Consider the following 26,342-nt stretch of genomic DNA (forward strand, 5'->3'; position numbering starts at 1 on the left):
CGCTTCGTGTCTTCAGTGTCTGGGGGCTGGGCACTGCCCGCAGGCCTGCAGTCTTTGTGCTCTTTTGAAAAAGAGGACTCAGGTAGCGAGATTGGCCCAGTGGAACACGTTGTTCTCGGGCTCTTCAACGACAACAGCACGGGACGCATCGAGTGCATCGACGTTGACAGCATCGAAGTCTTCGACCTCGGCATCGACTGCATCGAGGCTTCTACCTCCTGCATCGTCGGTACTGAGACATCGAAAGGCTGCGTCAACGTCGGTGGTACCGGGACCTCCGCTATTGCTGATGTCGTCGGACGGTGGTGCTTCGTCTGGAGTGCAGGTGAGGGCTGTCCATTCCCCTGCTGGTGGCGGTGAGCCTTTGGGCGGGTCTCCCCCTGCCCTGAGGGCTCCTGTGGTACAGCCCCCCCCCCCCCCCCCCCCGAGATTGACCTTCTTCGGCCTCAGCCCCGAGGAAGCGACGGTTGGATTCTACGTCCTCCTCGTCGGTACCGGGAAGCTCCGGTGACATGCTTCGCTTGAAGACGTCAAAGAAGCATCGTCACCGGTCTCCTTCACGTCTCGGTACCGAGAGCTCTGGGTCGCCGAAGCAGTCGGCACCCAGTAGGCATCGGCGCCGGGAGGACCGCTCACCCTCTGTTCAGGAGGTGTCGATGCGCTCCCCCTTGGACAGCCCGGAACCGCCTCCACGCCCGGAACAGACTCTGACCTCGACACCTGCATCGGCTTCTCAGTCTTTCTCCACAGCCGCTCTGCACGAGAGTCTCCGGGCCGTTCTTCCAGAGATTCTGGAAGAGCTGTTGCGCCCTTCTCCTCCGGTACCGGGGGGTGCTTGCGCCACCGGTACCGTCGAGTGAGGCGATGGCTGGCCCCTTGCTCGAGGTGAGGTTTCTGGTGACCGGTACCGGCTACGGCCGCCTCCCAGGCAGACTCCCCGACGACGTCGGCAGAGGGAGCTTCGCCGGTGCTGGCGAGGGAGTCCACCTCTCGACGCTCCTACCGTGGCCGTGTTTCCACGGAGTCGAGTCGGGCACGGCTTCAGACGCAGGTTCGTGAACTTGTGTCTGATACCGATGGTGAGGCCTCGTGGGAGGAGGAGGAGGACATCAGATATTTCTCTGACGAGGAGTCTGATGGCCTTCCTTCTGATCCCACTCCCTCCCCTGAAAGGCAGCTTTCTCCTCCCGAGAGTCTGTCTTTCGCGGCCTTTGTCCGGGAGATGTCTACGGCCATCCCCTTCCCGGTGGTTGTGGAGGATGAGCCCAGGGCTGAAATGTTTGAGCTCTTGGACTATCCTTCTCCACCTAAGGAAGCGTCCACAGTACCCATGCATCATGTCCTAAAAAACACATTGCTGGCGAACTGGACCAAGCCTCTAACTAATCCCCACATTCCCAAGAAGATCGAATCCCAGTATCGGATCCATGGGGACCCAGAGCTGATGCGCACTCAGTTGCCTCACGACTCTGGAGTTGTGGATTTGGCCCTAAAGAAGGCTAAGAGTTCTAGGGAGCATGCTTCGGCGCCCCCGGGCAAGGACTCTAGAACCTTAGACTCCTTTGGGAGGAAGGCCTACCATTCCTCTATGCTCGTGGCCAAAATCCAGTCTTACCAGCTCTACACGAGCATACACATGCGGAACAATGTGCGGCAGTTGGCGGGCTTGGTTGATGCGCTCCCCCCTGAGCAAGCCAAGCCTTTTCAGGAGGTGGTCAGGCAGCTGAAGGCGTGCAGAAAATTCCTGGCCAGAGGGGTGTATGACACCTTTGATGTTGCGTCCAGGGCCGCTGCTCAAGGTGTGGTGATGCGCAGGCTCTCATGGCTGCGTGCCTCCGACCTGGAGAATAGACTCCAGCAGCGGATTGCGGACTCGCCTTGCCGTGCGGATAATATTTTTGGAGAGAAGGTCGAACAGGTGGTAGAGCAGCTCCACCAGCGGGACACCGCGTTTGACAAGTTCTCCCGCCGGCAGCCTTCAGCATCTACCTCTACAGGTAGAAGATTTTTCGGGGGAAGGAAGACTGTTCCCTACTCTTCTGGCAAGCGTAGGTACAATCCTCCTTCTCGACAGCCTGCGGCCCAGGCTAAGCCCCAGCGCGCTCGCTCTCGTCAGCAGCGTGCTCCTCAGCAAGGCCCCACGGCTCCCCAGCAAAAGCAAGGGACGAGCTTTTGACTGGCTCCAGCAGAGCATAGCCGACATCCAAGTGTCAGTGCCGGGCGACCTGCCAGTCGGAGGGAGGTTGAAAGCTTTTCACCAAAGGTGGCCTCTCATAACCTCCGATCAGTGGGTTCTCCAAATAGTCCGGCAAGGATACACCCTCAATTTGGCCTCGAAGCCTCCAAATTGTCCACCAGGAGCTCAGTCCTACAGCTTCCAGCACAAGCAGGTACTTGCAGAGGAACTCTCCGCCCTTCTCAGCGCCAATGCGGTCGAGCCTGTGCCATCCGGGCAAGAAGGGCTGGGATTCTATTCCAGGTACTTCCTTGTGGAAAAGAAAACAGGGGGGATGCGTCCCATCCTAGACCTAAGGGCCCTGAACAAGTATCTGGTCAAGGAAAAGTTCAGGATGCTTTCCCTGGGCACCCTTCTTCCCATGATTCAGGAAAACGATTGGCTATGCTCTCTGGACTTGAAGGACGCCTACACGCACATCCCGATATTGCCAGCTCATAGGCAGTATCTGCGATTTCAGCTGGGCACACGTCACTTCCAGTACTGTGTGCTACCCTTTGGGCTCGCCTCTGCGCCCAGGGTGTTCATGAAGTGCCTGGCTGTAGTAGCAGCAGCGCTTCGCAGGCTGGGAGTGCACGTGTTCCCTATCTCGACGATTGGCTGGTGAAGAGCACTTCCGAGGCAGGAGCTCCACAGTCCATGCAGACGACTATTCGACTCCTGGAGCTACAGGGGTTTGTGATAAATTACCCAAAGTCCCATCTTCTCCCAGTACAGAGACTCGAATTCATAGGAGCTCTGCTGGATTCTCGGATGGCTCGTGCCTATCTTCTGGAGACAAGGGCCAACAACCTGCTGTCCCTCGTCTCCCGGGTACATGCGTCCCAGCAGATCACAGCTCGGCAGATGTTGAGATTGCTTGGCCACATGGCCTCCACAGTTCATGTGACTCCCTTGGCTCGTCTTCACATGCGATCTGCTCAATGGACCCTAGCTTCCCAGTGGTTTCAGGCTGCTGGGGATCTAGAGGACGTGATCCACCTGTCCACGAGTTTTCTCAAATCCCTGTACTGGCGGACGATTCGGTCCAATTTGACTCTGGGACGTCCTTTCCAAATTCCTCAGCCACAAAAAGTGCTGACTACGGATGCGTCTCTCCTGGGGTGGGGAGCTCATGTCGATGGGCTTCACATCCAGGGAAGCTGGTCCCTCCAGGAACAAGGTCTACAGATCAATCTCCTGGAGTTGCGAGCGGTCTGGAACGCTCTGAGGTCTTTCAGATATCGGCTGTCCCACCAAATTATCCAAATTCAGACAGACAACCAGGTTGCCATGTATTACATCAACAAGCAGGGGGGCACCGGATCTCGCCCCCTGTGTCAGGAGGCCGTCAGCATGTGGCTGTGGGCTCGCCGTTACGGCATGTTGCTCCAAGCCACATATCTGGCAGGCGTAAACAACAGTCTGGCCGACAGGTTGAGCAGGATTATGCAACCTCACGAGTGGTCGCTCAACTCCAGAGTAGTGCGCCGGATCTTCCAGGTGTGGGGCACCTCCTTGGTAGATCTCTTTGCATCTCGAGCCAACCACAAGGTCCCTCAGTTCTGTTCCAGACTTCAGGCCCACGGCCGACTGGCATCGGATGCCTTCCTCCTGGATTGGGGGGAAGGCCTGCTGTATGCTTATCCTCGCATACCTCTGGTGGGGAAGACTTTGTTGAAACTCAAGCAGGACCGAGGCACCATGATTCTGATTGCTCCTTTTTGGCCGCGTCAGATCTGGTTCCCTCTTCTTCTGGAGTTGTCCTCCGAAGAACCGTGGAGATTGGAGTGTTTTCCGACCCTCATCACACAGAACGAAGGGGTGCTTCTGCATCCCAACCTCCAGTCTCTGGCTCTCACGGCCTGGATGTTGAGAGTGTAGACTTTGCCTCTTTGGGTCTGTCGGAGGGTGTCTCCCGTGTCTTGCTTGCTTCCACCAAGAGAAGTTACTTCTTTTTATGGAGGAGGTTTGCCGTCTGGTGTGACAGCAAGGCCTTAGATCCTCGCTCCTGTCCCACACAGACCCTTCTGCACTTGTCTGAGTCTGGTCTCAAGACCAACTCTGTAAGGGTTCACGTTAGCGCAATCAGTGCATACCATTACAGTGTGGAAGGTAAGCCGATCTCAGGACAGCCTTTAGTTATTTGCTTCATGAGAGGTTTGCTTTTGTCAAAGCCCCCCGTCAAACCTCCTACAGTGTCATGGGATCTCAATGTCGTTCTCACCCAGCTGATGAAACCTCCTTTTGAGCCACTGAACTCCTGCCATCTGAAGTACTTGACCTGGAAGGTCATTTTCTTGGTGGCAGTTACTTCAGCTCGTAGAGTCAGTGAGCTTCAGGCCCTGGTAGCCCAGGCCCCTTACACCAAATTTCATCATAACAGAGTAGTCCTCCGCACTCACCCTAAGTTCTTGCCGAAGGTAGTGTCGGAGTTCCATCTGAACCAGTCAGTTGTCTTGCCAACATTCTTTCCCCGTCCACATTCCTGCCCTGCTGAACGTCAGCTGCACACATTGGACTGCAAAAGAGCATTGGCCTTCTATCTGGAGCGGACACAGCCCAACAGACAGTCCGCCCAATTGTTTGTTTCTTTTGATCCCAACAGGAGGGGAGTGGCTGTGGGGAAACGCACCATATCCAATTGGCTAGCAGATTGCATTTCCTTCACTTACGCCCAGGCTGGTCTAGCTCTTGAGGGTCATGTCACGGCTCATAGTGTTAGTGCCATGGCAGCGTCAGTGGCCCACTTGAAGTCAGCCACTATTGAAGAGATTTGCAAAGCTGCGACGTGGTCATCTGTCCACACATTCACAACTCATTACTGCCTGCAGCAGGATACCCGACGCGACAGTCGGTTCGGGCAGTCAGTGCTTCAGAATCTGTTCGGGGTTTAGAATCCAACTCCACCCCCTTAGACCCATTTTTTATTCTGTTCCAGGCTACATTCTCAGTTAGTTGGATAAGTTGTTAGGTCAATCTCAGTTATGTCCTCACGGTTGCGAGGCCCAATTGACCATGTTTGTTGTTTTGAGTGAGCCTGGGGGCTAGGGATACCCCATCAGTGAGAACAAGCAGCCTGCTTGTCCTCGGAGAAAGCGAATGCTACATACCTGTAGAAGGTATTCTCCGAGGACAGCAGGCTGATTGTTCTTACATACCCGCCCGCCTCCCCTCTGGAGTTGTGTCTTCCCTTGTCTTTGTCTTGCTATATACGGGACTGACGAACACGAGCCGGTTCGGGCGGGAAGACGGCCGCGCATGCGCTGTGCGCATCGGCGCGCGAGGACTAGCAAAGGCCTTTGCTAGTGAAGTTTCCGATTGGAGGGGGCTGCCGTGGACGTCACCCATCAGTGAGAACAATCAGCCTGCTGCCCTCGGAGAATACCTTCTACAGATATGTAGCATTCGCTTTTGTTTCTGAGTACAGGGTTCTTTGACCTTTCAGGGTTGTAATTGTTTATTGGTTTCATTTGTTTTCTGCTTTGTTAAGGATTTACTGGCTGCTTGGGGGTTGACTGCTAGCTTATACTGGTTTTAGTTTCTCAGTCTCCCTCTGCTGGTAGGCGTGCATAACCCAAGTGTCTTGACCGGTCTGGAGGGTCTAGAGGAAAGAAAATTAGCAAGTAAGACCTAATTTCACCTTTCTCCTCCCCAAATCAAGAATCAAATAAATTAATCAGACCCATATGACATGTCGTAATGCAATTTTATTTTCATAGAGCAAAAAACAAATGAGCATTATTTAATATACAAATTCATTAATTTATGCAAGTATGTGACTTAATTGCTGAAAAATGTTGAAAATACAGACACCACAGAATCTTTAAAATCTGATGCGGGAAACTGGAGGCTGTGGTTTATTGTTTATACTTTAATAATTTTTCTATACTTATTTTATTTTATCTTATATTATAAGCCTGTTATATAGTACAAGTATTTCTTGCTTGCTCTGTAGTATTGTTCCCTGCCCATTTCTGCTGCGTTTCTCTTTCTTAGCTCTGCACTCATCCCAGTCTTTCTTTTGCTTTTGTATTGCAGTTAATGTCTATGTGAAAGTGTATTGGAACAGCCCGTTCCTTGCATGTATGGATGAGTCCCTTTCTCGAGCGGAAATCATAGATCCCCTTTTCCTGTGGATTGGCCCAGATGGAAGAAACTTAAAAGGCAAGTAACTTTGTTTTCACCTGGGTCTTTATTGGGTAGTTTGAGGTGGACTTTGGTTTCAGCCTCTTACTATGTACCATTTTGTATTCCTTGCACCTTTGTATACTTTTTTTTTTTTTTATAATCATGTTTATTAAAGATCAATAACCTGTACATATACCAATATAGAAAATTGTAACATGTCATCATAGTAAATTGCCGTTCTCTTCATGTACAGAGGTCATCAACTTGAGTCAACAAATTTTAACATAATTCTCCCTTACTAACACCCCTTCCCTCCCTCCCTCCACTGTAATTCCCCCCTCCCCACCCCCCACCCTTTATTATCATGCATAAACAAGACACCACTAAAAATTCAACAATTTGCTCCTGGCAGCCGGGGTCAGGGTATTTAAGAGTGGGCTCCAGGTATTCTGGAAGGTCCGTCCAGTTTTGGATTTAAAGTCTATCACTCCCATTCTTTCAGTTCGCATGAGCGTCATCATACGAATCCGCCACTGAGCATAAGATGGATAGTGATGTGATATCCACTCCGATAAAATCACTTGCTTAGTTACTATGATTGTCTTTTGTACAAATGCTGTAAATCCAGAAGGTATGGGGTGGACAAATATTGGATGGCCTAACAACAATCCCGAGTTATATTTCCACCTGGTCTGCCAAATGTCAGAGACGTATTGTATTATCTGTTTCCAGTATCGTACTATTCCTCTACATTTCCAAAGCATGTGTCCCAGGGTGGCCCCAGGTTCTCTACACTTGGGGCATTCTCCCCATGACGAGAGTCCTATGTGAAAGGCTCTTCTCGGTGAGATATATAGGCGAAGCGCCACTTTATACTGCATCTCCCAATGTGAAATCATAACTGATTGTTTCCTCAAAGTTAATACGCATGCTGTAAACTGAGGCAATGTAAGATCTATCGATATGTCTTGCTTCCATTGGGACAGTAATTTAACATAGTCCAACTCCTGAGCAGTATCTCTGATGTGTCTGTGGTGAAATTTAAGCGGCACCCGTTGTTGCGCCGTTAAAGAATACGCCAAGGCCAATTCTTCTTGGACGTCTTCAGCCAAATCTTCCCAAGATAAGGATTGTATATAATGCCTGAGCTGACAGTAATGGAATTCATCTGAGGGGGATAGTCCATACTCTCCTTGGAGTTCCCGGAAAGGCTTTATCCGTCCCTTGAGAGTGACTGCTTGTAGTAAATACACCATTCCTTTTCGCCTCCAACGTTGGAATGCTGGGTATAAAGTCCCGGGAGGGAAAGCTGGATTCCCACAGATTGATAGGAATGGAGTAGTTTTTGCAGAAAAGTTATGCAATTTACAAATCCATTTCCATACAGCTTTCGCCGAGCCCATTATTCCTGTTCTTTTTAATATGTATGGTATAGGGGGCCCAGCTGCGTGTAGATAGCTGCTAAAATGTATTTCCGGGTACAAGCACAATTCTATTGATGTATCAGTGTAATCCTGAGTTCCCCGGAACCAATCATTGATATGGCGCATTCCACTAGCCACTGTCATGTGTTTTATATTTAACAAGCCCAAGCCGCCATACTCCACTGGGACACATAATGTAGAATAAGGAAGACGAGGCCTTTTTTTCTTCCACAAGAAATTTTGCACCATTTTAATCAGTTTCCGCTCATCCTTCCTCTTTAAATACAATGGGAGAGATTGAAAGGTGTATAACCACCTGGGGGCTATGACCATATTGTATAGGGCAATTCTACCCAGGAGAGAAAGTGGGAGGGGCCCCCAGGACTCCAGTTGCTTGTTACTGTCTTGCAGCAACCGCTGCACATTATGTTCATAGAGCTTTGACAGGTCCATAGTAATATGTACTCCCAAGTATTTTAAGAAAGTTTGTGTCCATTGGAAAGGAAAGTTTCCTGACCATGTTGTCTGCACCTCCGGGGTCACCGGAAGAGCCATGGATTTGTGCAAATTTAATCTAAAGCCAGAGTACTTCCCATATCGCACAATTATCTTTAGCAGAATCTTTAGAGTTTTAGAGGGTTCTCTCAAAATTACTAATAAATCGTCTGCATAAGCTAAGATTCTAACATCCTGTCCTGCTAGACTAACCCCCTGGAGATCTGGAGCCGAGGAGGCCCTTTGCAACAGGGGTTCCAGAGACAACAAAAATAATAGGGGAGACAAGGGGCATCCCTGCCTTGTACCACGATGTATCTGAAACTCCGGTTCTCTGGCACCATTTATTAGCACAGCTGCCCTGGGTTGATCATATAGTGTTTGGGCCGCCCGACTAAACCACCCCTCTGTGCCCATGGCCGCCAAAGTCTGAAACATAAACACCCACCCAACCTGATCAAAAGCCTTTTCAGCATCCAAGCTCAGTATCAGGGTGGGTGCCCCAGTCTGTTGGCTAGCAGCCATGGCCATCAAGGTCTTTCTAATATTGTGGCCCGATTGGCGACCTTTCACAAACCCAACCTGCTCTAAACCTATTAGTGATGGGAGGCATTCCGCTAACCGTTCAGCCATTATCTTTGCCAGGATCTTCGTGTCAACATTTAGTAATGATATCGGCCGATAAGATTCTACCTTATCTAAAGGTTTTCCGGGCTTTGGAATTAAGGTTATGAGCGCTGAATTGGCATAACTCGGGAATTCCCTCTTTTCTACCACCTCCCGGTAATATTCCAGCAAAGAGGCCAGGGCCTCCCCTGTCAACAATTTATAGTATTCCCCAGAAAATCCATCTGGTCCAGGAGCAGACCACAACTTCAACGTTTTAATCACTTGCTGTAACTGTCATTGTTAAGGGTTTGTTCAAATTCTCCAACTGTGCCTCTGTTACCCTCGGTAGCCCCACCTGGGATAGATATTCTCGTATTTCCGATTCGGGGGGAGGTGAGTTCTTTTGATATAGTGTTGAAAAATATTTTGTGAATGCCTGCCCAATCTTTTGACTATCAGTTAGTAAATTCCCGTTAACATCTGTCAGTGTGGTAACCGTCCTTGGGGCTCCCGTAATTTTAATCAGGCGCCCCAACATTCTACCTGCCCGGTTACCATGCCTCTGTAGTTTATATTTATAAAAGAGAGCTGATTTCATTTCTTTTTCGTGTAGGAGACTGTTCAACGCCACCTGAGCAACTTTTAGGTTTTCTAGAGTTACTGCCGTCGGGTGGTGCAGATGAATTCTTTTTGCTTTTTGCAATTGGCGTTCTAAACTCAGGATGGCTGCTGTTCTCTTTTTATTTTTAACGCTACAATAAGCTATAATAGCCCCCCTTATAACTGCTTTAGAGGCGGTCCAAAACAATTCAGGCTGGTAAGTAGCATGCCAGTTATTGTATGTTATGTATTGTTCCCAGCTTTTCCGTACGTGTACCCGCAAGTGCGGATCTTGGTATAGGTGTGCTGGGAATCTCCACCCCCTGCTTCCCCTAGCCTCCGTGTTAATATTAAGATCCATCCACACCAACGCGTGGTCCGCCACTTCCTCTGGGCCTATAGATGTTTTTTCTACAAGGTGAAATAAAGAGCGGGTCAGCAAAATATAGTCTATCCGAGCAAATGTACCATGGGCTCTCGACCTGTGCGTGTAATCTTTCTCTCCTGGGTGATGTGTTCTCCATGGGTCTACCAGGTCAAGGGTTTTGTTAAATGACTGAAGCTCTCTAGCCCGTGTTCCCCTATATTGTGACTCTTTTATGTTTGAGCAATCTTGCCGGGGGTCAATCACCGCATTAAAATCTCCCACTACAATCATATTACCATTTCTATTTTGCAAGCATTTCCCCGCTAATTTTGGGAGGAAAGATGCATCATGGTTATTAGGTCCATAAAGAACCAAAAGTAGCAGTTCCCTGCCCGGTAGCCATATATTTAACAATATGTAATCTCCCTTGGCTCCCCTATCTAGCACAGTTGCCTTATATGGGAGTCCTTTCCTGAACAACACCGCCACCCCTCCTTTGCGGCTCTGGGATGATGCCGCAAATACCTCACCAACCCAATACTTTTGCAGTTTAGAATGTTCTAGGTCAGTAAGGCGTGTTTCTTGTAGGCAAGCAATATCGGCTTTATGCCTCTTTAATGCTGAGAGAATCTTAGATCTCTTAATTGGGGAACTAATACCCCCAACATTCCAAGATATTATCCTAGTGGACATCTCTCAGGGCTTCTGTTTTCAGTGACCAAAGTCTCCTCATTCCCAATTTACTATGAGTGCCCCCCAGCTCCAAGATCTCGCTCCCAGAACTTACCACTAGTAATCCCTTTAGTTCAAACAAATCCCCCAATCTGCCCAGCCTAAGTATGTTCCTACCCCACTGGTGTCCTGCTATTCCTTTCATATTTTTACCCCCTGTATCCCAACCTCCCTTAATCCCCTTCTTCACATCCAGCCCTATAGCCATGCTCCTAGGTCCAAGCCTAGAACTGGCAAGAGATCACCTGAAGTGCTACGAGCCCTCAACTCCAATAAAACAATAACTTTTAACATTATCTGCTCACCACTACATTTATAGATTTATATTCTTATGGTCAGTAAGGTTACCATGAACTCTAGTCTCCTGCCAAGGCATCCTGATCACGGAGACCAACTTTTGCTTCGTCTGGCGTGTTGAATGACCGCCATTGTCCTTGGACTTGTACTTTCAAAGTTGCTGGGTATTGGAGAACAAAGCGGATTTGTTTTTGAGCTAACGTGGAACACAGAGAATGAAATTTACGTCTCCGCTCCTGAACTCCAATTGAATAGTCCTGGAACATCAGGATTTGTCGTCCTTCATGCTTTAACTCTCCCCTGCGGATCTTAAATCCTTGCAGTACTTCCATTTTGTGCCGATAGTTTAACAGCTTTGCTATAATCACTCGTGGTCTTCCCTGGGGTTCCCTGTTGCGGCCCACCCTATGCGCTCTTTCAATGATCAGGGGCCCAAAGGAGTCTGATAACGCCAGTTCTTTAGCTAGCCATCCGGTAAGCCACTCCACCAAATTTTTATCTGGTATGTTTTCCGATAGACCCACAATCCGCACGTTGTTCCTGCGGGAACGGTTTTCAAGATCTTCTAATTTGTCCGCATGTTCTTGGAGTTGTTGTTTGATATCACGTAAATCTACGCCATAGCCGCGGGAATCATCTTCCAGGGCAGATGCCCTGGTCTCAAGGTCTTCCGTTCGGGTCTCTAAGCCTTCCAATTTTGTGTGAAAAACGTCCAGCTTTTGATCTAGTGCGTCCCATTTGGGTTGCCAAGCCTTTGCCACCGCCATAGTTAGCTGTTCGAGTTGCGATGCCGAAAAAGTCTGGCCTACTGAAAGCGGGTCCTCCGCCATCTTGGTTTCCAGATTGGGCGCTTTAATCTTGTCTTTTTCTTTTTTCCCCGTTTGCAGCGCCATTCCAAGGGGAGATTGTTTAAGATATTTGTCCATACAGATCTACTTCGCCCGATTTCGGTCTCCGGATTTATGCTCTGCAGTAGTTTATATAGATTTAGGAGCGAGGGCTCTCGAGCTGCAGCAGAACACGTCTGTTCAGCTCATCGCGTCACGTGATCCCCTTTGTATACTTTTATTATTCTTTTTAACCCAAGGGATTTGGAAAGAAGTAAACAAAAGAGGTCAAGAATATCTGTAGGCAAAATAACTACTACTACTACTACTATTTAGCATTTCTATAGCGCTGCAAAGCGTACGCAGCGCTGCACAATCTAATAGACAAAAAATAAAGTAAGTAAATCAAATCAATTAATGTGTACAGGAAGGAGGAGAGGAGGGTAAGTGGAGGCGAGTGGTTACAAGTGGTTATGAGTCAAAAGCAATGTTAAAGAGGTGGGCTTTCTAGATTTAAAGGTGGCCAAGGATGGGGCAAGACGTAGGGGCTCAGGAAGTTTATTCCAGGCGTAGGGTGCAACGAGACAGAAGGCGCGAAGTCTGGAGTTGGCAGTAGTAGAGAAGGGAACAGATAAGAAGGATTTATCCATGGAGCGGAGTGCACGGGAAGGGGTGTAGGGAAGGACGAGTGTGGAGAGATACTGGGGAGCAGCAGAGTGAGTACATTTATAGGTAATTAGAAGAAGTTTGACCAGGATGCGAAAACGGATAGGGAGCCAGTGAAGAGACTTGAGGAGAGGGGTAGTATGAGTAAAGTGACCCTGGCGGAAGACGAGATGGGCAGCAGAGATTTGAACCGATTGGACAGGGGAGAGGTAACTAAGTGGGAGGCCAGCAAGAAGCAGATTGCAGTAGTCTAAACGAGAGGTGACAAGGGTGTGGATGAGGTTTTTGGTAGAGTGCTCGGAAAGAAAGGGGCGGATTTTACAGATGTTGTAAAGAAAGAAACGACAGGTCTTGGCGATCTGCTGGATATGAGCAGAGAAGGAGAGAGAAGAGTCAAAGATGACCCCAAGGTTTCGAGCTGAGGAGACAGGGAGAATGAGAGAGCCATCAACAGAAATAGAAAATGGAGGGGAGTGGGGAGGTGGGTTTGGGGGGAAAAATGAGAAGCTTGGTTTTGGTCATGTTTAATTTCAGGTGGCATTGAGACATCCAGACAGCAATGTCAGACAAGCACGCTGAAACTTTGGTTTGGATGCAAGGTGAGATATCAGGGGTAGAAAGGTAGATTTGGGAGTCATCAGCATAGAGATGGTAGGAAAAACCATGGGATGAGATCAATGAACCAAGGGAAGAAATGTAGATAGAAAAGAGGAGGGGACCAAGAACAGAACCCTGAGGTACGCCGACAGGCAGAGGGATAGAAGTAGAAGAGGACCCACCAGAGTGAACACTGAAGGTGCGGAGGGAGAGGTAGGAAGAGAACCAGGAAAGGACAGAGCCTTGTAATCCAAGTGAGGACAGGATATCGAGGAGTATGCTGTGATCGACAGTGTCAAAAGCAGCGGAAAGATCAAGAAGAATGAGGATGGAATAGAGACCTCTGGATTTAGCCAGTAATAGGTCATTGGAGACTTTAGTAAGCGCAGTTTCGGTTGAGTGGAGAGGGCGAAAACCAGATTGTAGTGGGTCAAGAATAGCATGTGAGGAGAGAAAATCAAGGCAGCGGCGGTGAACAGCATGCTCAAGTAATTTGGAGAGAAAAGGAAGGAGGGAGATGGGTCGGTAATTAGAGGGATAAGTAGGGTCGTGTGAAGGCTTCTTAAGGAGAGGTGTGACCACAACATGTTCTGCACCCCAAGTTCATCACTCTACAGTTCTTGGCATTACATTTTAAAACCAGCACTGTAATCAATATTTCGAGGGTGAATTTATCTCATGAACAACAAGAAGTGTTAGATAAGGGGCTTTCGTTTGTCCCATTTACCAGATATGATGTTTATGCAACGAGGCAGGGGCTTTATAAATTTTTTAGAGAACTCCGATTACGGTTATTTTTTGGCAGATCTGAATCTGTTGGAGATAAAGAATAGATATTGCCCCCTATGGGGGTTAAATCAAAATGGGTTCCGCCGGGTCCTCCTGACTTATCCATAATGGCGTTCCATTATGGATGTTAAAAAAATGGAAGCGGTACAAAGAAAAGCTACGAGGATGGTATGGGAGTTGCGTTCCAAGACGTATGAAGAGAGACTTGCTGACCTGAACATGTATACTCTGGAGGAAAGGAGGAACAGGGGTGATATGATACAGACGTTCAAATATTTGAAAGGTATTTTTCCGCAAACGAATCTTTTCCGGAGATGGGAAGGCGGTAGAACGAGAGGACATGAAATGAGATTGAAGGGGGGCAGACTCAGGAAAGATGTCAGGAAGTATTTCTTCACGGAGAGAGTGGTGAACGCTTGGAATGCCCTCCCGTGGGAGGTGGTGGACATGAAAACGGTAACGGAATTCAAACATGCATGGGATAGGCATAAAGGAATCATGTGCAGAAGGAATGGATCCACAGAAGCTTAGCTGAAATTGGGTGGCGGGGGGAAGAGGGGTTGGTGGTTGAGAGGCTAGGATAGGGGAGGGCAGACTTATACGGGGTCTGTGCCAGAGCCGGTGATGGGAGGCGGGACTGGTGGTTGGGAGGCGGGAAATACTGCTGGACAGACTTATACGGTCTGTGCCCTGAAAAAGACAGGTACAAATCAAGGTAAGGTATACACATATGAGTTTATCGTGGGCAGACTAGATGGACCGTGCAGGTCTTTTTCTGCCGTCATCTACTATGTTGCTATGTTCCAGAAATTAGTTTTGAGTGAGCTTAACAAAATTGAGGAGAGGATATTTCCCTACGGGAATAATTTGTCGGCTATTCAACGCCGTAGTATTCAACAACTGGCTAATAATAAACAACTTACAATCTTGAGAGCTGATAAGGGAGGATCCAGTGTAGTAATGGACACTAACAAGTATATAGAGGAGGGTTTGAGACAACTTTCCCAAGAGGTACATTATGATCAATTAGGTTATGACCCCACAGAGGAGCTAAAAAATCTTATTAAAGCATATGTTGATAATGCAGTGTTGGATGGTATCTTTACCAATTGTAATAACTGTAATCCCAGTAGCAAACCCTCAGGGGGTGGTAGGCTCCCTTCAGCAGTCCACAAACAAAGTCCTTCCAGACAACATAGCTTTTAGTTCCAATCAGTTTATTTCCCCTCCTCCACAAAATCTCAGTTCAAGGGGGTTAAGGTCCCATTCAGTTTCAAAACAAAGCAACAAGAAAAAAAACCTTCCATTTAAATCCAAGTTCTCCCAGTTCAACCGCTTGGGTTTCAGTTTTAAAAGTCTTTCCGCTTGGGTGGTTGCAGAATGGCAGTACACCTCCCACAACACAGCTACTTGACTCCTGTGACCACCCACCGCCTTCAATCCCTGCAACTCTGCCCCAGAGTACAATTGCAGTCCATGTCAACCGGTTCCTCCAAACCTGGTGTGCTGGGCCCTCCAGACTCTCCTTCCTCCAAGCACTCCATTAACTCTGCTTCTCTGCTAGGTTGTTGGTTAGAGACCTCCTCCCCCTCCCAGGTGGAAGGAATCCTGTACTGATTTCTGACCCAAGGGAATTGAGCTTTGTCATCACGGCTCCCCCTTCTGGCCCTCGTCTGCCATAGCAGCTGCTCTTTCCAGTCCTTTTCCCCCTCCCTTCCACGTGGTGTCCCTACCTCCCCAATTCCTTCTCTCAGGGCCTTGTGGGTAATGTAGTCTGGTCCCATACCTCCTCGTGACCTGCTTAGACCCTCCAACCTCCTTACACAGTAAAGAACAACGGTATTTGTGTCACCCCAATCCTAAGACTCCTTACATATACTTTGTTCCAAAAGTCCATAAATCTACAGTGGACCCTCCCCCCCCCCCCCCCCCGGGTCACCCTTTAGTGTGCACTAGGGATTCTGTGTTAGAGCCACTCTCTAAATTTATTGATAAATTACTCCGTCCATTTGTAAGTTGGGCTGCATGATTCCACGGACTTCATACAGATGCTTGATTGGGTCGAACTGGCAGATAATGATGAGGGAGACATCTTTATGGTGGGGTTAGATGTAGTTGCTCTCTACACTAACTTACCACAAGATGGAGTCATACAGGTGGCGTGTGAATATCTGGACCTTACGACTGTAACAAAATCAAAAGGTGGGGCCCTTCGACAGTTGTTAACATGGGTCATATGTAATAATTATGAATTCCAGAATAAGTTTTATGCTCAGAAACGTCGGGTGGCCATGGGGGCTACGGTCGCACCCTCGTTGGCCTGCCTTTATATGACGGACTTAGAAATCAAACATGTATATGCCTCCCCCATTACAATAAAGTAGTGATGTGGAGGAGGTATATAGATGATGTGATCTTGTTTTGGCGTGGATGAAAAGATGAATTAAATTCATTTATTACTACCCTCAATGCACTAGACCCTCATATTAAATTTACAACTTGAATATCTACCAATGAAATTGAATTTTTAGATATTAAATGTCATAGGCGGGGGCATTGTCAACTACGATATTCAGAAAGCCCACCGACAGGAACACCCTATTACATTATACTAGCCATCATCATGAAGCATTGAGAAAGGGTGTTCCTGTCGGGCAATTTTTGAGACTGAGACGTCTGTGTTTCTCACTTGAGGAGTTTAAGATTCAAGCTGATGACATGAGTAGAAGGTTTCAGCAACGAGGGTATCCAACTAGGATCATTAAAAAAGCATATAAAAGAGCACGGTATGCCCATCGAGCCTGGCTATTGTCCCCCAAAATGCATCGGCAGTCAGACCTCTAGCATGTGTTCTACCATTTTCTCACCAAGCTCCCAGAATTGGACAATTAATTCATAAATTCTGACACGTGTTATCAGTCCATTCCGAGTTCCAAGAGCACCCCAAAGTGGCTTATCGCCTCAAAGTTAATTTAGGTGAATTACATAAAAAATCTACTACTTATAGATATGAGGGACAGCACTCCCCGTGTGATAAGTGTGTATATTGTAAATATGCGGTTATTACAAATAGCATTAAGATTCCTGGGTCTAATCGGTATTTTTATCTTCAGTCTACCACTACTTTCAACAGTGAGAGAGTGGTATACTGTATCATGTGTCCCTGTTTGAAGTATTATATTGGGCATACTAAATGAAAATTGAAAAACAGGCTAGCAGAACATGTTAGCAATCTGAGGAACCAGAAAAAAGATAACCCATTTGTTTCGCATTGGATAAGTTGTAATCGTAAGATTGATGACCTTGGATGTTTGGCATTAATACAAATTGCACCTCCACAACGGGGAGGTGATGTCAGCACTCAACTATTTAATTTGGAGCAACGGTATATTTTCCAGTGGAATACCGTAGCTCCTAGGGGGTTAAACCTGGAAGTTGAGTGGCTATAACAAAGAGTGACGATATGGAAGGGGTGTGTTCAGGGATATTTAAACCGTGCTTCTATATCATCATGCCGATCAATCCATAGACTGGTGGGTTGTGTCCATCTACCAGCAGGTGGAGATAGAGAGCAATCCTTTTGCCTCCCTATATGTGGTCATGTGCTGCCGGAAACTCCTCAGTATGTTCTCTATCTCAGCAGGTGGTGGTCACACACAGCAGCATCCCTGGCTAGGTCTCCAAGCCTAATTCTTAGGTTTTGTTGAGTACCTGGGGTTGAGGGCTCTTCTTCAGCAAGTGCAAACCTGGTGGTGCGAGGTCCCTCCTTTTCTCCCCCCTCCCGCTGGCTCCGTTTAAAAAAAAAAAAAATTGAACGACCTTTAAGGGCGTTTATTTCAACGTTTATATCAGCGTTTATTGCAGCTGCTCACTGGGACACCAGTTCGTTACAGCTCGGAGCGAGAAGCAGGTAATTTTACTTTTTTATAGCGGGCAGGGGGTTCCCCGTTCGGTCTCCATGTGGCTTATGGCGTCGGAGGGCGAGGGCGCGAAGATTCGCTCCCCGGACCGCGTGGGTGCGTCTAGCGGGGATGCGGGGGTTTCAAAGCCTGACTCGCCTTTGTTTGGGCGTCAGTTTGGAGTCCGGTCAGTGTCCTGGTTCTTCCTCCGGTGCGGCGGTTTTTTCCCGCCATAAGCGCCCATCCCCCGCTGCTCGCCCCCCCCCCCCCCCCCCCCCCCCATTTTGGCCGGCCACTCTGCTCGGACGGCTTCTTCTTGGGCCGCCCTCGAGGTGGGAGACGTTAATGCTATGGTCGCCCTTGATTCAGGCGACGGCAAGAAAGCGGCGAAAGTTAAGCACCTTTCTGCGCGGCTCCTCGGAGTTTCGCGCCGGACGCCATTTTGGATGCACAGCATGTTTCTCCCCCGCTCTGGTGAGCGCCGGTTGAGGGTGCGTCTAGGGCTGTGGCCCAGGCGGCAGAAGTGCATAGGCTGGGGGGTTCAACCCTGAGTTCATTTTGCTGCTGCATCAGGCTTTTCTTATGCTAAACGCTGCCCCGGCTCCCCCCTCTGATGAAGGGGTTGAGGCCTCCGGAAGCAAACGCCCTCGGGTGGACTTCCAGGCCCTAGAGGACTCTGTCTCCTCTGATGTAGATGAAGGCAGCGTATCTGAGTTCTACCAACGGTCCTTCGGGGATTCCTTGGAGGAGACGGATTCCCGCTCGGGTGGAGCGGATGACCCCTCTGCAGCACGGATCTTTCGCTCAGAGGATTTGCCTAATCTGTTAGTGCAGGCCATGAGCATTTTGAAGATTTCCTCTCCGGAGGACGTCTCTCCCTCAGCCTCTGTTGGCTCTGCCATTATGCTGGGGACGAAGCGCCCGCCTAGAACCTTCCACGTGCATGAAGCCATGCACACCTTGATTTCGGCTCATTGGGATTTCCCAGAAGCAAGCCTTAAAGTGGCTAGGGCTATGTCCCGCCTCTATCCTCTGCCTGAAGGTGAACGGGAGGCCTTTCTTGGGCCGGTGGAAGGTGGCACGGCCCTAAAGGACGCCCAAGACAGGAGATTGGAGGCGGCTTTAAAGTCGTCCTTCGAGGCGGCTGCCTTAAGTTTGCAGGCCGCAATTTGCGGCTCCTATGTGGCCAGGGTGTGCCTGACGCTGGTGCAGCGGGCTCCCCCCTCGGATCCTTCCTTGAGGGCTGATTGGCCAGCCCTGGAATCGGGCTTGGCCTACTTGGCAGACTTGCTGTATGATGTCTTGAGAGCCTCGGCTAAAAGTATGGCTCAGACAGTCTCTGCACGGCAGTTGCTTTGGCTAAAGCATTGGTCTGCTGACCACGCCTCTAAGTCTCGCCTGGCTAAGTTGCCTTTTAAAAGCAAGCTGCTCTTTGGGGTCGAGCTGGACAAGATTGTGACCGATCTCGGCACGTCTAAGGGCAAGAGGTTACTGGAGGTCAGGGCTCGGGCCAGTGGTGCCCACCCCGGTTCCTCCAAAGGACGGTTTCAGGAAGCCCGTTGGTATCGCCCGGGCAAGGCGGGCTCCTCTGGCCTCTTTTCCTTCATAAGGAACTTCTCCCCCAAGCAGCATTCCTTTCGCAGAGACCGCCGTTCGGGAGGTGCCTCCTCCGGTCCTCCCCCAGGGTCTCGTACCCAATGACGGTGCGCTGGTCCATGGCCCAGAGCAGATTGGAGGACGCCTATCCTCGTTTCTGGGCGAGTGGACCAGGGTAACGTCAGACGCTTTGGTGCTGGAAGTCATCAGAGACGGCTTCAAGCTAGAGTTCTGCCGACCCTTAAGAGACGGGTTTGTGCACTCTCCCTGCAAGTCTCCGGTCAAAGCTGTGGCAGTGCAGCAGACTTTGGACAATCTGATCCGCCTGGGTGCGGTCGTTCCGGTGCCAGAAGATCAGCTTGGCAAGGGACGTTACTCCATTTACTTTGTGGTACCAAAGAAAGGAGGTTCTGTCCGGCCTATCCTCGACCTCAAAGGGGTCAATCGGGCCTTGTAAGTTTGGCACTTCCGGATGGAGACTCTCCGCTCTGTTATAGCGGCATTGAAGGCAGGGGAGTTCCTGGCATCCTTGGACATCAAGGAAGCTTACTTGCATATTCCCATCTGGCCTCCTCATCAACGCTTTCTGCGTTTTGCAGTTCTGAGCCGACACTTCCAGTTCAGAGCCCTCCCGTTCGGGTTGGCTACTGCTCCGCGGACCTTCTCCAAAGTAATGGTGGTCATCGCGGCCTTTCTACGCAAGGAAGGAGTACAAGTCCATCCTTATCTGGACAACTGGTTGATCCGAGCCCCCTCTTATGCAGAGTGCGGCAGAGCTTCAGACCGGGTGATTGCTCTTTTGAGCTCCCTGGGTTGGATCATCAACTGGGAGAAAAGCCAGCTGCGCCCGACTCAGTCCCTGGAGTATCTGGGAGTTCGATTCGACTCCCAAGTGGGCAGAGTGTTCCTGCCAGACAATCGGATTGTCAAGCTTCAGGCTCAGGTGGACAAGTTCCTAGCAGCTTCTCCTCTTCGGGCTTGGGACTATGTGCAGCTGTTGGGCTCTATGACGGCCACGATGGAAGTAGTGCCCTGGGCCAGGACCCATATGAGACCTATACAGCTCTCTCTGCTACAGCGATGGACTCCAGCTTCGGAGGATTACGCTGTGCGCCTTCCCTTGGATCCGGTGGTGCGCAAGGTGCTGAGCTGGTGGCTGAGGCCAGACAAGCTGTCCGCAGGAATGCCTCTTATGACCCCGGAGTGGGTTGTCGTCACGGCGGACGCCTCTTTGACGGGCTGGGGAGCCCACTACTTGGGAAGGACAGCGCAGGGGCTCTGGTCCCCTGCAGAGGCAAAATGGTCTATCAACCTCCTGGAACTCAGAGCCATTCGTTTGGCGCCTTTGGAGTTTCTCCTGGTCCTGGCGCTGAAGCCAGTACGGGTCCGGTCAGACAATGCCACGGCTGTGGCCTATGTCAATCGCCAGGGATGTACCATGAGCGCCCCTCTAGCCAAGGAGGCCATGAAGCTATGCCTGTGGGCGGAAGCAAACCTGGAACAGCTGTCGGCGGCCCACATTGCGGGAGTCATGAATACTGCTCAGGCCTTCTTGGACATCACGAAGTGCTGGGGCCAGCCGAGCCTAGATCTGATGGCGTCATCAGCCAATTGCCAAGTGCCGCGCTTTTTCAGCAAAGGACGGGACCCTTGATCTCTGGGAGTAGATGCTGTTCTCCAACACTGGCCGACACAGGAGCTTCTCTATGTGTTCCCGCCTTGGCCCATGTTGGGCAGGGTTCTAGGCCGGGTGGAAAAGCATCCGGGCCAGATAATCCTGGGGAGTCCGGATTGGCCCAGACGTCCCTGGTATGCGGACTTGATCAGGCTCTCAGTGGACGGCCCTCTGCAGCTGCCAGCGGAGTGGGGCCTGTTGCATCAGGGTCCCGTGGTAATGGAGGATCCCTCCCCCTTTGGTCTTTCGGCCTGGCTATTGAGCAGCAGCGTCTGAGAAAGAAGGGCTTCTCAGACAAGGTCATCGCCACTATGCTGAGAGCGAGGAAGCGCTCTACTTCTACTGCTTACGCCAGGGTTTGGCATACCTTTGCATCGTGGTGTGAGGCAGGCTCACTTTCTCCCTTCACTGCTCCAATTTCTTCAGTATTGGCATTCCTGCAATTAGGTCTGGAAAAAGGCCTGTCGCTCAGTTCCCTTAAGGTCGAGGTAGCGGCTCTTGCTTGCTTCAGGGGTCACCTGAAGGGTGCTTCCCTGGCCTCGCAGCCAGATGTGGTGTGCTTTCTCAAGGGAGTTAATCACCTGCGCCCTTCTCTGCACTCAGTTGTACCTGCGTGGAATCTCAATCTGGTGCTAAGAGCCTTGCAGAAGCCACCTTGTGAACCCTTGTCGAGGGCATCTCTGAAAGACCGGACGTTGAAAGCAGTCTTTTTGGTGGTTACCACTTCAGCCAGAAGAGTTTCCGAGCTCCAGGCACTATCATGTCGAGAGCCCTTTCTGCAGTTCACTGAGGCAGGAGTGTCTATTCGCACAGTGCCTTCCTTCCTGCCCAAGACTGTTTCTCGCTTCCATGTGAATCAGCAGCTCTGTCTACCCTCCTTTCGTAGGGAGGACTACCCAGAGGAGTACTCTGCTCTCAAATATCTAGATGCGAGACGAGTCATCATCAGATACTTGGAAGTGACCAATGATTTCCGGAAGTCGGATCATCTGTTTGTGCTGTTCGCACTAGGTCCTCGTAAGGGTCTGCAGGCTGCCAAGCCTACAGTGGCACGATGGGTCAAGGAAACCATTGCAGCGGCTTATGTGGCCGCGGGGAAGGTGCCGCCTATCCAGCTGAAGGCTCACTCCACAGGCGGCCTCGATGGCAGAGGCCGGGTCCGTCTCCTTGGAAGAGATTTGTAGCGCGGCAACTTGGGCATCGGCTCATACCTTCTCCAGACATTACCGCTTGACTGTGGCTGCTCGGGCGGAGGCCCGGTTTGGAGCTTCAGTCTTGCGGTCAGGGATTTCTATGTCCCGCCCTGGGTGAGTACTGCTTCGGTACATCCCACCAGTCTATGGATTGATCGGCATGATGATATGGAAGGTAAAATTATGTATCATACCTGATAATTTTCTTTCCATTAATCATAGCCGATCAATCCATAGCCCCTCCCAGATATCTGTACTGTTTATATTCTGGTTGCATTTCAGGTTCAAGTTTAGTCTTCAGTTCCTGTTCAGGAGGACTTCGTGTTCAAGTTTTTTCAATTGGAATCTTCAGGAGTTGAGACGATTTTGTGTTACAGTGAGCTGCTGCATTCCTCTCCCCTCCGTTTTACGGGGCTGGATTGAGACCTAAATTCTGCCGGCGCTCCCTCCCGCTTCGTGCGGCTGTAGGGCAGCTTTGTACCCCTCCCGCTTCGGCGATGTTAGGGTCAGTCAGCTCCTCCCGCGGTTGCGGTTGCAGGATAAGCCAGATCCCCCCCGCATCGGCGGGTGTGGTGTCCCTCCCCTGCTCCGCGGGGATGAGCTGGGTTGATTCCCCTCCCCCATTTCGGCGGTGGTGAGCTGGGCAGAGTGTCCCTTTGTGGTTGTAATTCTCTAAGTGCTGAGTCCTGCGGATGGAGCTTTGATATCGACATACTGAGGAGTTTCCGGCAGCACATGACCACATATAGGGAGGCATAAGGATTGCTCTCTCTCTCTCCACCTGCTGGTAGATGGACACAACCCACCAGTCTATGGATTGATCGGCTATGGTTAATGGAAAGAAAATTATCAGGTATGATACATAATTTTACCTTAGTTTAGCACATTATAATGTTTTGACATCATGTCCGGTAACCCGGTCTGGGATGGTAGTCCCGAGGGCAAGCAGCAGTGAGTAGTTTCAAAGATATTAATAATGTGAATGATAAGTTAAATTGATTCAATATATTTGTGGATGCTAGAAAGTTATATATGTTTATTCAGAGAACGGGTGATTTGGTTCTCCTGAACAAGGCTATACCGAAATGCGGTCTCGCATTGAGGACCAGCGGTGGTTAAGGAAGAGATGGTGAACAAAAATTTATGCCTATTTCAGTAGCCTCATTCAGTCCGAAACAGCGTGGTTGCCAATGAACAGTCATTGAATTGGGGAGAGGAAGAGCTAGTACTCTCACCCAAGGTTATATTATAAGTACCAGCCTTATTTGACTTTTTGGACATTGCTGCATAGTGGACGTGCTTTTTGTGCACTAGTTAAGTGCTACGCATAGAATCCGGTGGTGCTGTGTAGCTGAGAGATTACAGCTGAGAAGATTCAGGATTCTGTATAGATGATGGATTTGTATTAGCGGCGTTCTATAATTGCATGATATGACTGAAAAAAAGTAAGGTGGCAAATTGGGTAATTGTGAGCACGTGTTGGGCGGATGAAAGGAGTGCTGTAATAAAATGGTTTGTATTGTACAATAGCATACACAAATAAAAATTTAAGAAAAAGTTGTAAAAACAATATATGTTTGCAAGGAGTGCTTCAGAGGTCCTTAGATTAAATTTTAACTGCTAGGCCTTCGACCATTATTCTAAGGTTTGGAGATCCCTTCTCATCATTTCCACTTCCTCCAGGGTATCCACTCTATTGGCTATTTTCGTGTCATCTGCAAAAAGGCAAACCTTTCCTTCCAACCCTTCAGCAATAGGCCCCAGCACCGACCCCTGAAGAACTCCACTGCTCACCTTCCTTTCCTCCGAGCGGATTCCATTTACCACCATCCTCTGCCACCTGTTGGTCAACCAGTTTCCTATCCAGTTCACCACTTTCGGTCCTAAGTTCAACCCTTTCAGCTTATTCACAAGTCTTCTGTGGGGCACTGTATCAAAGGCTTTGCTGAAATCCAAGTAGATTACATCTAGTGCATGTCCTTCATCCATCACCCAGTCAAAGAAGTCAATAAGATTCATTTGGCAGGATTTTCCTTTGGTAAAGCCAGGTTGCCTGTAATCCATTGGCTTCTAGAAAGTTAACTATCCTTTCTTTCAGCAGCGACTCCATTATTTTTCCTACCACCGACGTCAGACTTACCGGTCTGTAGTTTCCCACTTCTTCCTTGTCTCCACTTTTGTGAAGAGGGACCACATCCGTTCGTCTCCAATCCCGCGGAACCTCTCCCATCTCTAAAGATCTATTAAATCTTTAAGAGGTCTCGCCAGGACCTCTCCGAGCTCCCGCAGTATCCTGGGATGTATCCCATCCGGCCCCGTAGCTTTGTCCACCTTCAGATTCTCCAGCTGTTTATAAACTCTTTCTTGCGTAAATAGAGCAGTATCCACGCCATTCCCAGATGTTCCCTTGGCAGCCGACCATGGTCCTTCTCCAGGATTTTCCTCCGTGAACACAGAAGAGAAATAATTGTTTAGCACATTCACTTTATCTTCATCACTCTCCACATAGCCATTCTCATTATCTTTCAGTCTCGCAATTCCATTCCTCTCTCGTCTCCTTTTTCCAATATATCTGAAAAAGGTCTTGTCACCTCTCTTTACATCTTCAGCCATTTTTTCTTCCGCTCGCGCTTTCGCTAGCCGTATTTCCCTCTTCGCTTCTTTGAGTTTAATCTGATAATCTTTTCCGTGATCCTCTTGTTGCGTTCTTTTGTATTTCTTGAACAAAGCCTCTTGCTCTTATTTTTTCAGCTACTTGTTTGGAGAACATATAGGCTTCCTGCTTCTCTTGTTTTTGTTTATTTTCCTCACATAAAGATCAGTCGCCATATTTATAGCAGCCTTTAGCTTGGACTACTGTTTTTCCACATCTAAGCCTTCCCACACCAACAGCTCCTTCTTCAGGTATTCCCCCATTTTATCAAAATCAGTATTCTGAAATCCAGTACTTTGAGTTTTGTCCGTCCACACTTCACCTTCGCCTTTATATCAAACCATGCGGTGTGATGATCACTATTACATAGGTGGGCACCCACCTGGATATTGGAAACACTTCCTCAATTCGTGAGCACTAGATCCAGCATTGACCCTTTCCTCGTGGGTTCCGTCACCATTTGTCTGAGCATGGCACTTTGACAGGCATCCACAATCTCCCTACTTCTTTCCGATTCCACAGGCGGGATGTTCCAATCCACGTCAGACAAATTGAAATCTCCCAACAGTAGCACCTCCCCTTTCATACCAATCTTTTGAATATCTTCTCAGATCCTTGTCTAATTTCTCTGTTTGTGCCAGAGGTCTGTAGATAACCCCCGTGTGGATACAGGTTCCATCTTCTTTTTCCAGGACGATCCATAAAGCTTCTTCTTTACCCCAGGTTCGCCACATTTCAGCTGCTCTGATATTGTCTCTCACCTACAGAGCCACTCCTCCACCTCTTTGGCCCTCTCTATCCTTCCTAAAAAGATTATAGCCCGGTACGGTCACATCCCATTCATGGGAATCATTGAGCCACGTCTCTGTAATAGCAATAATATCCAAGTTTTCTTCAAACATCAGGGCTTGCAAGTCTTGAACATTTTTACTTAGACTACGAGCATTTGTGCTCATAGCTTTCCATGTGCTTAGTGAGTTTAGGTGGTTTTTTAATATTTACATGACCTTTTCCTCTGCCATTATGTTTATTCTGGGGGTGACTACCTGAAATTCCTTATTTCCTTTGGTCACCCCCAACCCTCTAGTTTAAATGTCTAGAAACATAATGTCTGAATTTCTCCCCAAGGATCATTTTTCACATCATAGAAAGATGTAGCCCATCATGACAGTACAGCCCAGGGCCGTCGAGAGACTGGGCCGGTCCCGGGGCAAGGCCGGGGGCCCCCGCCGCTACTACTACTACTACTTATCACTTCTATACGCAGCGCTGTACACCATACACAAAAAGAGAGTCCCTGCTCAAAGAGCTTACAATCTCCCCCCCCCCCCCCGAAGTTGCTGCCGCCGCTCCACCCCCCCCCCCCCCCCGAGGTCGCCGCCGCCGCTCTCCCCCTCCGTCTGCCACCGGGCTGGACCACCTGCTTTGAAATCAGAGCGCCTCTCATCTCCATGTGAAAGCGCTGCAGGCAGCAGCAGATCGCCTCCCTTCGGGCCTCCTTCCTTCCCTTTGTCCTGCCCTCATGGAAGTTACGTCAGACTAGGGCGGGACACAGGGAGGGAAGGAGGCCTGAAGGG

The 26,342-nt window shown here is 49.4% G+C and overlaps 1 protein-coding gene across 3 annotated transcripts in view; it reads left to right on the plus strand.

The window, feature by feature from the left end:
* Nucleotides 1-26,342, plus strand: part of ZPBP2 (zona pellucida binding protein 2) — a 175,681-nt gene that overhangs the window by 46,642 nt on the left and 102,697 nt on the right. For all 3 annotated transcript variants that reach the window (XM_030221879.1, XM_030221880.1, XM_030221881.1), the window contains exon 3: nt 6,257-6,382. In XM_030221879.1, coding sequence (XP_030077739.1) covers nt 6,257-6,382 — 126 coding nt within the window. The remainder of the gene's footprint in view (nt 1-6,256; nt 6,383-26,342) is intronic.

Source organism: Microcaecilia unicolor, chromosome 12 (assembly GCF_901765095.1).
Source record: "Microcaecilia unicolor chromosome 12, aMicUni1.1, whole genome shotgun sequence".
Lineage (NCBI taxonomy): Eukaryota > Metazoa > Chordata > Amphibia > Gymnophiona > Siphonopidae > Microcaecilia > Microcaecilia unicolor.